Source organism: Danio aesculapii, chromosome 16, assembly GCF_903798145.1.
Source record: "Danio aesculapii chromosome 16, fDanAes4.1, whole genome shotgun sequence".
Lineage (NCBI taxonomy): Eukaryota > Metazoa > Chordata > Actinopteri > Cypriniformes > Danionidae > Danio > Danio aesculapii.
The window spans coordinates 27,169,829-27,184,065 of record NC_079450.1 but is presented as its reverse complement, the minus strand read 5'-3'; the positions used below and the strand labels follow the sequence as shown (position 1 = coordinate 27,184,065).

The 14,237-nt window shown below is 36.4% G+C and overlaps 1 protein-coding gene across 12 annotated transcripts in view; it reads right to left on the bottom strand.

Moving 5' to 3' along the window:
* The window catches only part of mef2d (myocyte enhancer factor 2d), a 120,910-nt gene that overhangs the window by 71,040 nt on the left and 35,633 nt on the right, over window positions 1–14,237 (bottom strand). For all 12 annotated transcript variants that reach the window (XM_056475366.1, XM_056475372.1, XM_056475364.1 and 9 more), the window contains exon 2: window positions 4,995–5,424. In XM_056475366.1, coding sequence (XP_056331341.1) covers window positions 4,995–5,048 — 54 coding nt within the window. In that variant the 5' untranslated portion in view covers window positions 5,049–5,424. The remainder of the gene's footprint in view (window positions 1–4,994; window positions 5,425–14,237) is intronic.

Below are 14,237 nucleotides of genomic sequence, written 5' to 3'. Positions count from 1 at the left end.
GAAAATAACGACTTTTTATAACGAAAAAAGTCATTAAAACCGTTTTATTATAACGAAAAAAAATATTTTTCTTGAGCATGAGCATGTGAATACTGTCAATAGCGTGACTCTCACGCCGAATGCGTGAGAGTTGGCAGCTATGAGTTAAACTCAAGAAACAAACCAGTCTAATTTGACTAGATATGATTCTAGACCAAAACAAATCTTACTTTCAATAATACAAAACAACCCTCACACATTTAAATATTGTTAAACATACAGGAAAAAAAGGTAAACATTAATGAATGAAGAGGCAAATACTGAAAACTCTGCTTCGCAGGTAAATATGCTTATTTAAAGGAGGCTGGAAAACATCTAAAGACAAAGTCAAATATTCATATTGACCACTGTTATTGTACTTCTATGGGGCTTTGTGTGGTTTTCACAGCTTCTAAGCTCCAGACCTCAAAAAGCAATGAAAAGACAGACCAGCTAAACTCTTAGAAAAACACCCTTTTGCATTCAACGGAAGAAAATCATCCAGGTTTGAACCACATGGGGGTGAATAAATAGACAGGACGTTTTAAAATCCCTGGCCAACTAGTCCTAGAAGACTTTTTTGCAGTTGACTTGAGATCAGCCAATTCTTCTCTCTCTCAAAAAATAAAACTCCTGATGGGCAAAGTTCTACCACTTTCCAACCAAAAGTGTCGACTCAAAAACAAAAAGTTACTTTTTCTGTTCAAACCTTAAGAGCTTGACAGCGTTAGCAGACAGTGATTGCACCTCAGTATATAAAAGCCCCTTTCTATTAGGTGAAAGAATCTTCTCCACCTCAACAATCAGTGAGCTGATGTTCTCTCTCTCTTAACCACCAGCACCAGGACAAACACCAGCAGCATAATTGCTGTCGAAAATAGAAAAGTCGCAGGTAACCAATGGCAACAGGAGGACACAACTGTATCATTGTGAGGAATGTTGAGAGGCAGCGACCCGACTTCTTTCCGCTCCTCTCTCGATCCAATTAACCTCAGGGCCGAATGCTTACCTACTGACCTTTACTGCACACGCGGACTCAAAATCGCACTCTCACCTGCTGCCGTCTGTCAGTTCTGGAAACCTCTGAACTTCTACATTGTTCCTATAGACTCGCCTCAGCGCTGGAGTTTGGTAATTAAAAGGCAGATTTCAATGCTGCAAAGACAGTAGTTCACGTCCTTTTCTCACACTCTTTAATTCTTTAATTGCTCAAATGCGTGTTACATCTCAGGAAGGTCATTAGGTGCGAGATGTGCAAAGCCAGATAATCTTCAGAAAGAAATCTCAATTAAAAGTGATATTTAGTACAAAAATGAGGCCTAATCTGGGTCAGACAAACTACAAGACTTCTTTTTTTTCGGTAACTTTGTTAAAATGTGATTAGTCAGGCACACCTGAGGGAGACAGAGCGCGCTGACACAGCGAAGCAGGAGAAGGTTGAGTTTGCACACCTGCTCCGGTCAGAGTCACTACACCTATCAGCACAACTGTGACCACAAAAACATTTGCCACACATTCACGACCATCTTGAACACGGAGGGCAAGATTATGCACTGGGGCGGAGAGGTTCAGCCAGTCATCTCAACACAGCAAACCGCTTAAATTTGTAGTCTATATTTTATGACAGATTTATCTATAGGAACACAAGGAGCAGAGACAGCGGAAGTACAACTATATGTAAATACGCTGTCATTAGCCTCTTTCACACATACAGACCTTTCGGGAAAATGACCGGCAATTTTCCCGAAAGGTCTGTATGTGTGAACAGGCCCTTTTTGAAAATACTGGTAAATTCATTCTGGCAATTTTCTAGAAGGAGAAGCTGTAACATTACTGGAAATTTGCCTGAATGCTGCGCTGTGTGAACGCAGAAGGAAGACTGCCAGAAAAAGCTCATTCACATCTAGAACGCGGTGACGTGAGACGTCTACTCCAGCCAATCAGAACACTCAGACGCATTCACATCTGCGCTGTTTTGAAGATATAAGCCTTTGAATTTTTTCCAGACACATTTAGCTGCTAGATGTCAGTCAGATAACGTTTCTATGTTTCTTCTTTCTCCAACTGTGTAAATAATTATCTATAAGATGCTTATGATAAGCCGTTGTTTGTTTACCCTCATGCTCTGCTTCCTTCAGTTGCTTGACACATCGCGTGTGCACGTGAAGCAGCCGGTGAGCGCCAGCACACACACATATTATGTACATTTCGACATGCGAAAGTGTTACTCTATATGTTTCCATCGAAGTTGTTCACAATACTTATCCATCCAGAGTTTGTAATGTAGTCAAATGTTTACAAATACAAGCACAGCCATTTTGAGGTCATTTTTGGTTAATGATGTCAGAATTTACCTGTATTTTGGAATGGATGTGTAAATAATCTTTTCCGGAAAAATTCCGTAACATCCTTGCCTGTGTAAACAGTGCTTTTTTTTAATCTACCGGTAAAGTCATTCCGGAAATTTTCCGGATACTTACCGATATCACTGTGTGAAAGGGGCTACTGATATTACTGACAATATCAACGAAGTACCACAGCGACTTTTTTTTTTGCAGCCAGTTTTTTTTAGAAATGTGTTACGTTGGATAAAAAAAAATAACTGATAATACTGGGCTATAATTAAATCTTTTGTAAACAACAAAAAAAATGTAAATGACAATCAGACGGTTTCAATGTTGTCATGTAGGGCTGCATAATATATCGTTTCTGCTTCAATATCGCAATGTGAGCATTTGCAATAGACACATCACAAAATCTAAATTGTGGAGTCAGCATTACAGTTGACCAGGAGCCAGTCTTTGTTACACTTTGATTATTTGCATATATTTTAAAGGTCTGTGAGTGTAACGCCCCATTCACACGGAGCGGCAGCATCAACGCTTCCCATTCACTTTGAATGGGTGACGTCAGGCGTTGCCGAACTGCATTGTGGATCCGTCGACAGTGCTTCAGCGGCGTTGCTCGCTGTAGAAGTTGGGAATTTCTCAACTTTTTAAGCATCAATGGATGCGTCAGCTAATCAGATTGCTTTATGCAAATACACCAGCTAAGACATTAGTAAATTGTAAGCATAAGCAGGCGTAAGCATACTAAGCAAGTTTTAAGCATTCAGGCATCAACAACTGGTCAAGTTTGTAACTTTAAGAAAGATCAATAAAGTCTATACAGGGTTATTTTACATTTGATAATTTAATTCATGTACCTGAATTCTTCTAGACTCACATAAACCTACAACGCAATATTTAATTTATTTGTATCTTTACTACTGTATTTACCAATGCTTGTGATTTGCTTATTATATGCTTAAATGATGCTCAATATCGCAATATTTACGGCAGAAAAATAAAATATCGTAATGTTCATTTTTTCCAATATCATGCAGACCTATTATCATGTACTGTTTGTTAATTGACCTTTGAATTGTTTAAAATTGCATTTAGATTAAGTATACAAAATCATAATTATAATTAAGTATCAAAAACAGTCAGATGCTGATTAATTTAAAAAAAAAATCAGCTATTAACAAATATGGCAACAACCATATTGAACATTTTTGAATAGAACTAATAATAATACTGAAGGGACCAGTGCGTAAGTGCAAGGTAATGAAAACTAAAATTCTGCTGCCTCTGCCAGAAAATGAAAAAGCGCACTCAAACAAACAGTAATGTTTTGAAAGCAACAGTGTTTACATCCTTAGGGATGACATCCTATGAGTAGTTAACTTGCAGTCGTCTCTTTTCATTAAATTGGGACAGGAGAAAGTGCTTTAACGTAACTATAAATCAACAGCAATGACTTTGATGCACTGGAGGAGCAAGATTTAATTTTGCCTCACGCTGTTTGCCTTGTACAAGACATCTACATTTCAGATGCAACTCACAAAAGTCACAAGAAATAAGAAGGATTTCAGTTTAAACGCCAATAATCTCTTTCTTTTCTCCTGTGAATATTTGGAGAATTGATTTAGAGAAAGCTGTTGAAATGGATTCTTTCCAGCTGCAAATACAAAACTATTGTTGTCATAATACTGGACTTCAATATGATACCATCAAAAATATCGATATTCGATACCAATTTTGATACCACATGAAAATATTGCAACAGCATCAATTAAAATAAAAATCTTTGAAATTGGGTGGAACTGGGAATTCACTGTTATTATTTTTGGGTGACTCCGGTGGCTAGGGCTGCACGATATTTGAAAAAGCTGACATTGCGATATTTTGTTTTTCTGCGACATATATTGCAATATTATTAAAATTTAAAAAGATAACTATTTAGAAAAAAAACTCACTTATACAAAAATACACAAAATAATATCATTTAAAGCACAAATGAAAACAATAGAACAAGGATAAAAATTAAATAAACAACACTTTATGGTTTTTAATGGATTCTAAAAGTATTGAGATTTAGAAATGTAATAATCAAATATAAAATAACAGTGTCTTCTTTTTATACATTTATAATTTATATATTTTTCTTCAATGTTATATATTTTATATACTTTTTCTTCTATTCAAAAGCATATAAACACAATTATTGTCTCTAATAAAATTTTTAAAGCAGAAAACGTTATAATCTCTTGTGTCCATGGTTTAAATTAACTTGAAATCTCTTGAGAACCTGCGATGTGACTATTGCCGATTCACACATTACATTATAAATGCTGAAAAGATATATTGCGCAGCCCTACTGGTGGCCATTAAGTGAACTGCAGCCAGCAACTAATTGTTCACGACTGAACTTGTGCACATGTAAATGTAAAAATTAGGTTCTTATATATCTGACATAATATAGTAAACAAAATTTTAGAAATACACTGGCACTATTATAGATAGCAGTAATTGTGTTTTCAAAGCTCAAATTCAATAGTGTTGTCGTAATACTGGACTTCGATATGACACTTTCAAAAAATAATGATTTTCGATACCGTTTCAATACCACAGAAAGTCAAGCAGTGAGCTCACCTGTCTGTTACGCTCGTCTGTGATTCGCTGAATCTGGATCTTTTTCCTCCCCATGGCTGCTGTGATTGGCCGAGCAGGGGTGGAAGGGCAAGGTTGGGGGTGTGGTGAGGTCAGAGGTCAAATGTTCTCCAGGCAGTTATAGGAGCACAACAGTGGCTGTTCGTCTTGGTGTATGAAGATGAGTGTGTGTGAGAGAGTCTCTCTCTCTCTCTCTCTCTGCCACCTGTCTGAGGCAGCTGGGCTCACCCGTCTTCCTCCACTGACAAAAAAGGAAGGAGGGAAGGAAGAAAGAAAGTGCGTGGCCTCCTGGTAGGGCCTTCAGATCATGGTCTGCTCAGGGTGCATGTCATCCGACAGGTGTCTGTTCTGATATCCAAACCCCCCCTGGAAAAATCTGGTGATGAAGATGATGAGGGTCTTGTGATAAATTCTGTGAAAGAAAAAAAACAGGACTTAAAAACCAAATTGAGGAGTTCAATCAATATATTTAATTTAGTTTGAAGGCGGTTGGAAGAGAAATAAAGAACAAAATGTGAACAATATATAGAGTGTTCAGCATAAATAAATACACCCCATTATAAAAATGAATATTTGTATCCATTTCTCAGTGAATATAGGCAATGTATTTTGGTGTATTAAACAAAACAGATTCATTAAACAGATATATTTATTAAAATAATATTTTAGTCACCAAACATATTTAGAAATTGAAAGATAATACAATTTAATTCAAGCAAAATCTACAAACCTACAGAACTTCAACTAAACTTTCTTTTTTTTTTTTGCTTCTCTTGATTGTTCTATAACATATAAATGTGGGTGTACTAGTTTTTGGACCATTATCTTAGGTTATTATGTTAGATTAGCTCCAGATTAAGCTTCAGTACTGACTAATCTAATGTATTTGCACAAATATAATATTGTATAGCTTCCTATTAAAAATATGAATTTAAAAGAGAGATTTGTGAGGGAAGGACTTGTATATGCTGAGCATTGTAAAAAAAAAAAGTTAAGCAACATATTCATAAAACATTTTAGCAAATTTAATCTTGTAATGGCAAAACCTTAAATTTCAGCATCATTACTAATTTCATTAATTTAAGTGGATTCAACATAAAACAATCAAGTTAAAAAAACTTAAGAATTGTGTTGTTTCAACTCATTTTAAATAAGAAGTTTGAACAAGCAGCAAAAGTAATTTTTTGAGTGCATGAGAATAAATAAAATATTGCTAAAATATTATTAATAATAATAATTTCTAAGATAAAACATTAATGAGCAAGCAAAAATCCCTGTGGTCTGCCTGTTATCATTCAATTGTCTGTTATCAACATACACCACATGAGCAAACTAACTTAGCATTACAAGCATTCTTTTTTATCAGTAAATGACATTTTTAAAATCCTTTTATAGAGACTGAACACACACAATCTTCTCTAGCTGAACAAATACTTAATAAACTATGAAATAATTCATTCTCCGTGACCTTTTAAGACTGTCAATTTCAATAACTTTTCCATGCCTTGAAATGACACTTTTAAAATTTCCGGATACTGCCATGTTTTCAGGTTAGGAACTTTAAAGCTCAAAAAGAGCTGCCTGAACCTTGAGCTGCCGCCATATCTGGGTTTCCCCTAAACCGCACATATCATGACACTCACGTATAAGCCTGACAGAGTCTGTGCTCTGTTTGAGAAACCGCTGACGCTGATGCTGCTTGCAGAGCTAAAGCATCTTCACCTGCAGGGAAACACCTGCTCAAGTGTCTCAGTGCTTGAGAGTGTCATCCAGCTCAACTCAAGTACCCCTTTTAACCGTTTAATCAACATGAATATTTCAGCTACGTTTGAAGGTTTTGAAGAGAAATTTTCACTTTAAAAAAATAACAACAACACCAAAAAAAAGAAGAATTGGAGAGTGAGAACAGATGCCTGGAAGAGAGACAGCATAAGTTTGTGAACTACTTGTGTGTGTGCGTGTGCATGTGTGTATGAATGAACGCCTGCATGAATGAATTTACTGCAGTCTAACAATTGTCATATGGGCCAGGATAATTTTAAAACATGCTATTATTATCTCTGGCTGCGATTAAAAAAAACAACAACCAGGGGCTTAAAACAGAATTCTATATATACACTTCCAGACTGAAAACAGTCACGCTCACACATCCCCATATGACTGCTGACACAAGATGACTCCCTGATCAGCAAAGCCTGCAAACTTCCTCATTTCCCTTCATCAGGTCAGAGTGCACATGCTAGAGATAATCTGATGAGGCCAAGCTGCATTTCAACAAGGCAAATTACAAGGTGTCAATTCAGAGCCACTTTCCATGGAATCAAAAAAGAAACTGATTTAAGAGATCTTCGAGAAAGCACATATTTTAAACGTGAAGTGCAGAGCTATATTTGGGTAGAAGGAAGTGGGAAAACTTTTCTACCTTGTTTTTGTCAAACAAATTCCTATTGGTAAAGTAAACCTATTTTAAAGGGTCACCGTTTGTTCAAGCCATCCAAGAAGTCAAAATTACATCATAACAATTCTGGTTGGCCGATGGCACCGTGGGAACACAAGCGTAGCAGATCTCAAGGGGCCATTTTTTTTTTCAGTTTTAGCAGCACACAGAAAACCATATTTCACCATTACAAGCCTTAAAGCCTCAGAAAACTGAACAAAAAAAATTATAATTTCATGGAAATTTTGTCTGATACTAATAACTAATATGATTTTCAAGCTGATAAAAAATTATTTATCTAAATAAAATACATTTCCATATATTCAAATCTTTATGTTCACTATTAGCATTTCACAATTTCTGAGATTTGTGTACAACTTAGGGCTGGGCGATAGGGCGAAAATGTAATCTCGATAATTATTTTCCATATTGAACGATAACGATACATATTTCGATAGAAGTTGTAATACTTCCAGATTTAAAAGACTATCCCAACAATGACTGAAGTCACAAAAATTAGAGGGTCCATTAAACAATGTTCTATGAAACCCATTCATTTCAATGGCTTGTGCTGCACCTAGCCAATCAAAGCGTAAGAGAAGGAGAGTAGTCTGTTGACTAGCCATTCAAAAATTGCTCAATATTTTTTGTATACATCCATTGCACTCTCCTGGTTGTATAACTATCTATGAACAGCACATGCTCACCAGAAATGCAAAATATGCTCAAATAGCACACTGACAGAACATTATTTCGTATACCTAGTATTGTATTGCAAGCAGCAAGTATGTGTGGTCATGAAAACGCTGGTAAAATTACATCTTTCAACTTATTCACAGTCAATAAAATTAAAAAAGATGTGGTTATTTAATTGTTTTTTTACTGAGTTAAATTTAAAAAGTTGTACAAAATTACTTTATATAATACTTTACATCTTTGAAAATGCGAAAAACAAAGCTCTATGAAACCCATTAAGTTCAATGGCTTGTGCACGGCCAATCAAAGCGCAAGAGAAGTAGAGTACTCTGTTGACTAGCCATTCAAAATGGCTCAATATTTTTTGTATACATCTTTTGCACTCTCCTAGTTGTATAACCATCTATGAACCGCACATGCTCACCAGAAAAGCTAAATATGCTCAAATATCACACTGACAGAACATATTTGGTATACTTAGTATTACTATTGCAAGCAGCAAGTATGTGTGGTCATGGAAACACTGGTAAAATGACATCTTTTTAATTTTATTGACAGTGATAAAGTTGAAAGATGTGGTTATTTAATTGGATAGTGTTTTTTATCAGTATAAATTATTGAGTTAAATTTAAAAAGTTGTACAAAATTACTTAATACTTTACACCTTTGAAAACGTGAAAAACAATGCTCTATGAAACCCATTCATTTCAATGGCTTGTGCTGCGCCCAGCCAATCAAAGCTCAAGAGAAGTAGAGTACTCTGTTGCCTAGCCATTCAAAATAGCTCAATATTTTTGTATACATTTATACAGTAGTAGTAGTTGTCTTGTAGTTGTATAACACATATACAAAAGTACTTTATATTATTTAATAATAAATAATTATTATAAAGAATTTTCTGCATTCAGCCAAGTGCATGCAGAATTGACAGTTTTGGACCATAATTTAAGTGCATTTCTAATAGCAAAGCGTATGACATAAAAGTATTTCGTTTATGTTTTTTTTTTTTCAGGGCAAATCAACATAATTGTTGCACAGCTAAAATAAGTTTTCACTGGAATCAATGACATCCAGTCAGGCAATCATATATAATCAAAAACATGCCTGAAAATCTCAAATACCCACATTAACAAAATATGACATTATGTGAAATACGATAAACAACGTATGACTGCTGAAAAAAATTTTGTAATTTATTTACTTGTATGTCCACATAACTGGTGGACAAACCAAGTAGCTCACAAACAATTCAAAGCACTGTGCATGCATAGTTTTCTTGGTTAAAAAAATAAATATTGCGCTAGACCAGTTTATCCAATGATGAAAATACACTCAAACTCTTGTATCCAAAGCGACTTACAAATGAAGAGGCATTCAGCGATTCAACAAGAAGAGTCAATACAAACAAGACGTGCTAATTATACCAAGGAACTGTTAGTGCTCAGAGAATTAAGAGTTAGAGTAAGTGGTGGTTTGATAATATCAAGCAAATGTATATGGACCCCTATTTAGCCATATTTAGGCCCTTATTTAGACATAAAAAGAAAACAAGTGAGAAAGACACAAACGACTAGAAATTCACAATATTTTCTGCTTGTTCCAGCATCCAGAGTGACAGAAAAGGTCAGAACGTACTAGCTCACATACTTTTACACTCGGTCTAAGCTGCAGGGCATGACAAAACAGTGCCCGTCACAAGCTTCTTCACTTCTTTCACAGTAAAACACCGAACGCTGTGTGTGTGCAGGTTTATGTGCGTTTTCGAACTCCAAATGGAAAGGATGTGTTGACAGGAAAGGTTTCCTTAGCAGCACAGGCTTGAGTTCAAAGCGACTCAGAGTCCGTGTGTGTTTTGGTCTGCGGGGCCAGCACATGAAAAGACTTCTTTATCTGCAATGAGAGTCAGAGTTTGACCTTTCACCCTGTGAGCGTTGAGAGGGGCTAATTCCCAGCTCTGATCTCAGTCACTTCACCAGGGACCTGGAAAGTGTCCTCAGACTGCGGTTCCTCACAGCCTGATTCTCTGACCGCAGAGAGCTCATGAAGGACCAGTTGGTAACCTTATAGCGTTTTTTTTTTTAATTATTAAATAAAGATTCCAAAAGGGAGGTTATGCAGTAAAGCAAAAGAAGAACAATTCAGTGAATAGTTTTTCAAAAGAACATCTTAAAGATCTTATTAAAAGTTTCACAAAACTGGAAATGCCAATAAAATAAACTTTCTTTTTTTACAGCAACATTTTTGTTTTCCCCTTCAAAGTCTACTTGTGCTGCAAAAATGTTTGCAACAAAATAATCTGACAATTGTTTTAGATCAGAGATGCCCAAAGTAGGGCCAGACCTTTGATTTGGCCCGCCATCCCATCTGAAAAGAAAGGGAGAATGATGGGGAGGTGGAACAAACAAACAAACAAAAAGGTTACCTTAATTACATTACAAATTACAGTCCCTAAACCGTCCTCATAATTCTCCCTGTCTTCTCAGATGGGATGGTGGGCCAAATAAAAGTATCTCTGATATAAAGATTCCAGCATATATTTCACACAGCGGATGCCCTTCCAGATGCAACCCAGTACTGCAAAACACCCATATACTCTCACATTTACACATGCTCTCATACACTAAGGCCAATTTTGTTATCCCAATTCACCAATAGCGCATGTTTTTGGACTGCAGGGGAAACCGAAGCACTGGAAGGAAACCCACGCAAACTCCACACAGATATGCCAACTGGCCCAGCTCGGACTCAAACCAGCGACTTTCTTGCTGCAAGGCGACAGTGCAAACCACTGAGCCACCGTGCCATCCTAAGTAATTACTATTAACACAAAACTAGAAAACATTTATGAAAGCAATTAAAAATAGATCACATAAAAAAAGTTTATAATATTATCAAAATATATTTCACTATTCACATCACAGCTTTATTTTTTTATGATCAAAATCTTTAAAAAATGAAGACTGTGAATATTGTTTTGACAAATGATAGTGCTGGTTTGATATGACTAAACTTGATTCTTAGATTTTCTCAGAAGCAGCGGTGTTTGCTCACTTGCCACCACAATGTCAGGGTGTTAAAAGTATTCTGTGTGGTTTTTAGCACATTTTTGTGGTTGCTGGAATGTGCTAGAGGAGTCCAGATACATCAAGGGTTCTTTCTTATTTCTTTTCTTAGTTTGATGTAGTGTAACATCCAGGAGGTGAAAATTGCAAGTTTGATTGTTGAGAAAAAAAATATTCACACACAAGAGGCTAAATTTGAGGCATCAAATAAGTTTGTTTCAAAAAAGATTTGAGGACAAACCTTAGGTTTTGGGTTTCAACCTAAGCTCTTACTCTATGAATGAACATTAGCAGTCATCAAGGTTATAACAGTTTAAGATTTTCCATTAGTTTATTTAGTTTTGACTTTTTGTTTTCAAATTCAGTTCGTTTTAATTAGTTTGTAGAGGTAGATTTAGTAGTCTTTATTAGTTTTTATATTTGATAGTTTTTTTATTTAGAATTTATATTTTGAAATTACTTTGTTTTAGTTTCATTTTTATTAGTTTCAGTACAAGTTTTAGCTTTTTTTTTTTTTGGAAATAAGGATATTTTTTAGGAGCAAGATTCAAAATCATCAGAACAAATATTGTATAACAAAAACTCAAGCAAAGATCCTTTTTTTGAACCGTATTTAAAGGACACATAAACTCTATCATCTACCCAACCTCAAATTCAAATACAACAGCCCACAAGATAGCAGCCCTCAGTACAATATGTGTGCAAGGTTGCTTCTGAGGTTTTATACACAGTATTGATGGGAAGTTCGGATCTTTATCGCAAACCGGATCTTTTGTGACAATCCTCTCATGTTAGGACTCAACATACCAAAAATATGGAACGTTAGCCAGCAATCATAATTTCAGTCAGTTAAAAAAAATAAAATAAAAAAATAAATAAAATCACAATGATCTGAAAAGTTTTGTACAATTAAATTTTGCAACCCTACTGAAGCATGATTCACTTATTAAAATTCCATGAGTTTCTGTTATGATATAAACTCTCGTTTTGCCAGATCCTCTCATTCAAGTCATCGGTTTGCCAGTGCTGCAGTTGTTCAAGTTTGCTTCAGTCACAGCAGGCTGTCATGTACCGTTTGTGTTCGGTTAACCTGCTGAATCACGCATGTGCAGTCTTATCATTAGACATGTTAAAAAGTAAGTCGTTTGTGGATAAGTGCTTACTGGGGGTGCGAATCTTTTCAAATGATTCAGTTTGATTTAGTGAACTAGTTCATCCGATTAACTCAGAAGATCCGGTTTAAAAGAACGATTCGTTCGGGTTCAGGATCACTAATATGGAAATAAAATCCATCATTGGGCACAAATGTGTTAAATTAATACACTTAAGTGTCTGCCCGGGTCGTATTTAATGCTGTCACCGTGCTGCTGTCATGTTCAGTCATTGTTTTTATTAATAATAATTTCTTACATTTATATAGTGTTCTTTTCTGGACACTCAAAGCACTTAAAACATTTTTAGGGGGAATCTCCTCATCCACCACCAGTGTGCAGCATTTACCTGGATGATGCGATGGCACCACACACCAGCTGATTGGTGGAGAGGACAGATTGATAAAGCCAATCATAATATGGGGATGGCTTCAGAGACCATGATGGACAGAGGCCAGTGGGCAGATTTTTTTGAAGAAGTCTTTTTCGGATATTTAATGACCACAGAGAATCAGGACCTCGGTTTAACATCTCATCCGAAAGACAGTGCTCACTGAGCATTATAGAGTCCCTATCAATATACTGGGGCGTTAGGACCCACACAGACTGCATGATGAGCGCCCCCCGCTGGTCTCACTAACACCCCTTCCGGCAGCAATCTAGCTTTCCCATGTGGTCTCCCATGCAGGTACTGACTAGGCGCAGCCCTGCTTCGCTTCAGAGGGCGACCATGTGAAAGTTGCAAAGAGCTAGCTGGCGGCATGCAGAGGGCATCAGGATTACAGACTCTGAGGTGCCGTACGGGTCAAACACCTGGCAGCGAGAAGTAAATAGATGTACTTCTAAAAGGCTTACAGTAGGCTTATGTATTAAATACATGTACAAAGATGAAAACGAAGGACGTTTTTGCTATAAATCTTCGTTAGTTTCAGTTACTTTTGTATGTACACAATGCAGTTTTAGTTAGGGATGCTCTGATCACTCATGTCTCGATCAGTACTCACTAATCTGGCTGATCTCATGAACCAATAACAAGTGTTTGTTTACAAGTTTACAAGCAGAGGAAGACGTATTTTAACTTCCCATGCATCAAATCTGCACTCCCAACTTTTTCTTGATTGAGACGCATTGAATTATTAGGTAAAGGCCGATCACCATAACGAGAAATTGATACTCTGTATCCTGAGCAGATCATCCCTAGTTTTAGTTTTTATTTTTATTTCAGTTAATGAAAATATTTGTACATTTTAGTTTTGGTTTTTTTTGGTTTCGTTTCGTTTTTGTTGACTATAATAACCTTGGCAGTCACCAATACTAAACAAAAAAAAAGAAAGTTGTAGATAACGCATCGATTCTTTTTCATTTTCAACAGGGGAAGCCCTGCAACACAGCCAAAAAAACCCTTATCTTGAAAACTAATAATGCTCAAGAAAATCAACTGATGGACAATAAATTCTCCCATTTGTGCACAAACACACACAAAAGGCATTTCTCACTGCTATCAGTGCACAAAGGTGAGCTGTTGTAAGCTGCAGCTGCCATACACATACACAGAGGGAAGGTGTTATCATTTTTTTTGAGATGTGGCTTTGCTAAACCACTGAGGAAATCCTGCGGAACCAAACTTCAGTGTGCAACACAAGCAAAACAACATTTACATGCCTGCAAACAAGTGAAAAAAACACCTTGGTGTAAACACGTCCAAGAACACATGCGCTCAGGAGCCAGAAGTGCGAGAAAAAAAAGAGAAGTCACATGAGTGACCTTTCACTGTATCAAGTAACTCTCCATGTCTGAGCAGCTTGGACCCACACGTTTGGGTTGGGGCGCTCCTCATCATAAGGACTGTGAAGTACCAGAGCTCCGCTGGGTAAAGCAC